This window comes from Psammomys obesus, unplaced genomic scaffold, assembly GCF_907164565.1.
Source record: "Psammomys obesus unplaced genomic scaffold, mPsaObe1.curated_primary_1811, whole genome shotgun sequence".
Lineage (NCBI taxonomy): Eukaryota > Metazoa > Chordata > Mammalia > Rodentia > Muridae > Psammomys > Psammomys obesus.
In genome coordinates, this window is record NW_026592776.1 from 5,445,047 (window position 1) to 5,448,166 (window position 3,120).

Sequence of the window (3,120 nt, forward strand, 5' to 3'; positions counted from 1 at the left end):
AGACCCCAGGAGACTTGTACCAGCCTGGTTGATGGAATGCTCACTGGGGAGAGCATTTATATCCCTAGCATCTTAGTCCTCAGAGTATCTCAAGGTTTGGTGGTGATTTCAGTTTTGACCTCTTAAGACCAGAGACACTGGCTCAGTGTGATGATGACAAGGTTTAAGCTAAGTCAGTGTAGCTGGGAAAGGGGCTGCCATTCCACTAATACCATTGCTGCCAGGGACTTTAACTTGCAGTACTTGGATCCCTCATATATGACATGATTGTAACCACTGTGAAGATTGGAGAAATAATCCAGGGAGCCTAGTTCATATTAAGCAACTCTTAGTCACTGTTAAACAGTTGCACTGAACAGTATAATCACTAGCACTATTTGGCAACTTAAACTAAATTACAGTTTCTTAGAAGTTCTAGTTCCCTTTTAAGAAGAGGTTAGCATTCACTTGTACCTAGTGGTACCTGGACAGAGCATTGTCATTGTTGACACCATCATCATCATCGTCATTGCCATCGTCATCATTATCTTCATCATAATCATCTAATGATCATAATATTGGACAGTGAGGCTTCAGATCATTAATGATGAGTTTTAGACAACAGAGCCAGAACTTGAAACTCAACACAACCGTCCTCTACTTGGGGATTGTTTACCAACCAACAGTCTAGGAAGTGTGCCCTTTTTCACCAGAGATGAAAAGGAATTATATTTGTTTCCCAAATATGATAGCCTATCTGTGAATCAAATAGGTTAGCCTGAAAGGGCACAAAGTTTATGAGGAAGGAAACCTCCAGGGAGGACTCAGTGCTTTTCACCTTGATCTTAACCAGACAACTACAGGAGGTGTGGGGGAGGGTTCTGCCTATGTCAGCAGAGGAAACATTCTTCTGAGGTAGAGTTTGAGAAAGAAACAGCTAACCCGTTTCTCAAATGGATTTTTGTAAATAACTGACAGGGGATGGTTTGCATCTATGGAAGTATTAACCCAACTGATGGGTGTTAATTATTAAACCATTTAGATGGTGGCTCACTGATTTTTCTGATACACTAATCCGGGTCACAGAATGCTTAAAGCAGCTTTAAGTGGAGAGTGGATTTTTTTTTCTCAGTTTGTCTTCTGTTTTCAACTCTGAAAGAATGTTGTGGCTGCTATTTTTCCTAGTGACTACTATTCATGCTGAACTCTGTCATCCAGGTATGTAGCATTGAAACTTAAAAAATAAATTAACACTTTTCTAAATGATTGAGAAGTCACTGAGTGAAAAAACTTTTTTTTCTAAGTCTTTGGACACGTGGCTTGAGAGTTGAACCTATGACTCTTAAAAATTTGAAAGAAAAATGTAAATGATTTAATATGATTTCCCTTAAAGTTGCAGGGATACTGGGGCAGATCAATTGTAGTTCTCTGTAATCTTCGTCAGGGCTGTATGAAACATTGGGGTTTATCAGGCTCTGTTTTCTTACAGTTTATCCTAACTCACTGTTCTTTGTTTTTGTTTGTTTTCCTCTCTGGCAGATGCAGAAAATGCCTTTAAAGTAAGACTTAGCATCAGAACAGCTCTTGGAGATAAAGCAGTAAGTTCATGAACCTGCCGGTTCATTTCAAATTTATTTTCTATTAGCTCTCGGCTTCCTCAAATAAACAGCTTCTCTGAATAAGGGACCTTATTATGAGTCTTCGAGTCTGATCTTTTCCCAAAGCTAGATCACAACAAAATGTGAATTACTGATAGAATGAGTTTGCTTAAAGTGCGTGATCAGTAGTGAGTGATTGAGAATAAACGGGGAAAATTGTGTTACATAAAGCAGTTTTGAAAACTTGAACCTTGTCTCCACATCCCCGTATGACAAGGCTTCTTCCCTTGGCATACGTATGTGTATGTACACATACATGTGTGTGTATAAATGTACACACAGTTGTAATATTAGATATAAAACTACATAAACATGTAATATATGTATATATTTATTTTAAATTAAGACTTAGTTTTATTTATGTCTCTGTGTGAGTGTGTGTGTGTTTATCTGTCTCTGTGTGTGTGTCCACGAAGAACGGAAGAGGATGTCAGATCCCCCAGAGCTGGAATTACAGGTGATTATGACCCACCTGATGTGGGTGCTGGGAACTGAACTCAGGTATTCTGGAATAACAATATATACTCTTAACTGCTGTGCCTTATATGTATAATTTTTTATTAGGTAAGGTCTCAATATGCAATTCTGCCTGGCCTAGAACTCTTTATATAGACCAGGCTGGCCTTGAGCTTGCACTGATTCTCCTACCCCTTCCTCCTGGGAGCTAAGGTTATTTATTATATGCCTGTACCACTGTTTGGCAGTGGATAAGCTTTCTGTTGTTGTTTTTCTCTCTCTCTCTCTCTCTCTCTCTCTCTCTCTCTCTGTGTGTGTGTGTGTGTGTGTGTGTGTGATGCTAGAGATCAAACCCAGGACCTCATGAATGCAAGGCAAGCATAGGTAAGCTATTTTCCCAGTCCCGACTAATGTTTGTCTGCTATTTTAACTGGACCAGTTTTTTGTTTGTTTGTTTGTTTGTTTGTTTGGAGTTTTGTTTTGTTTATCAAGACAGGGTTTTTCTGTGTAGCTTTGGCTGTTTAAGAACTCATTCTATAGATCAGGCTGGCTTCAAAATCACAGAGATCCGCTGCCTCTGCCTCCCAAGTGCTGGGATTAAAGGCGTGCACCACCACTGCCCAGCAAATATAAATCAAATTTATTTATATTTTGTGCTTAATTATTTTATCAGACTATATTATTACACTTTCATAGTATAAAAGAAAACATAATATGAAGTTGGGAGGGAAAAGTGGGGATATTTGAGGAGTTGGAGGGAAGAAGGGGTGGATTTAATTAAAGCACATCATATTTTTGTACAAACTTCTCAAATGGTAAGTTTTTGAAGTTGACTTTAAAATATTGGAGAGGTCAGTAATGTGGCTCAGTAGGTAAAGGCACTTGACATTAAGCCAAATGACCCGAGTTTAATCCTCAGGACCCACCCACATGGTGAAAGGAGAGAAGTGATGCCCCAAGTTATCCTTCAACATCTATACACACACACACACACACACACACACACACACACACACACACACACACA

General features: G+C 39.1%; 1 protein-coding gene across 1 annotated transcript in view; it reads left to right on the forward strand.

Moving 5' to 3' along the window:
- The first annotated feature begins 1,060 nt into the window (after nucleotides 1–1,060).
- Cltrn (collectrin, amino acid transport regulator) overlaps nucleotides 1,061–3,120 on the forward strand; it is a 29,106-nt gene continuing 27,046 nt past the window's right edge. The window contains exons 1-2 of the mRNA XM_055615764.1: nucleotides 1,061–1,197; nucleotides 1,519–1,577. Coding sequence (XP_055471739.1) covers nucleotides 1,140–1,197; nucleotides 1,519–1,577 — 117 coding nt within the window. The 5' untranslated portion in view covers nucleotides 1,061–1,139. The remainder of the gene's footprint in view (nucleotides 1,198–1,518; nucleotides 1,578–3,120) is intronic.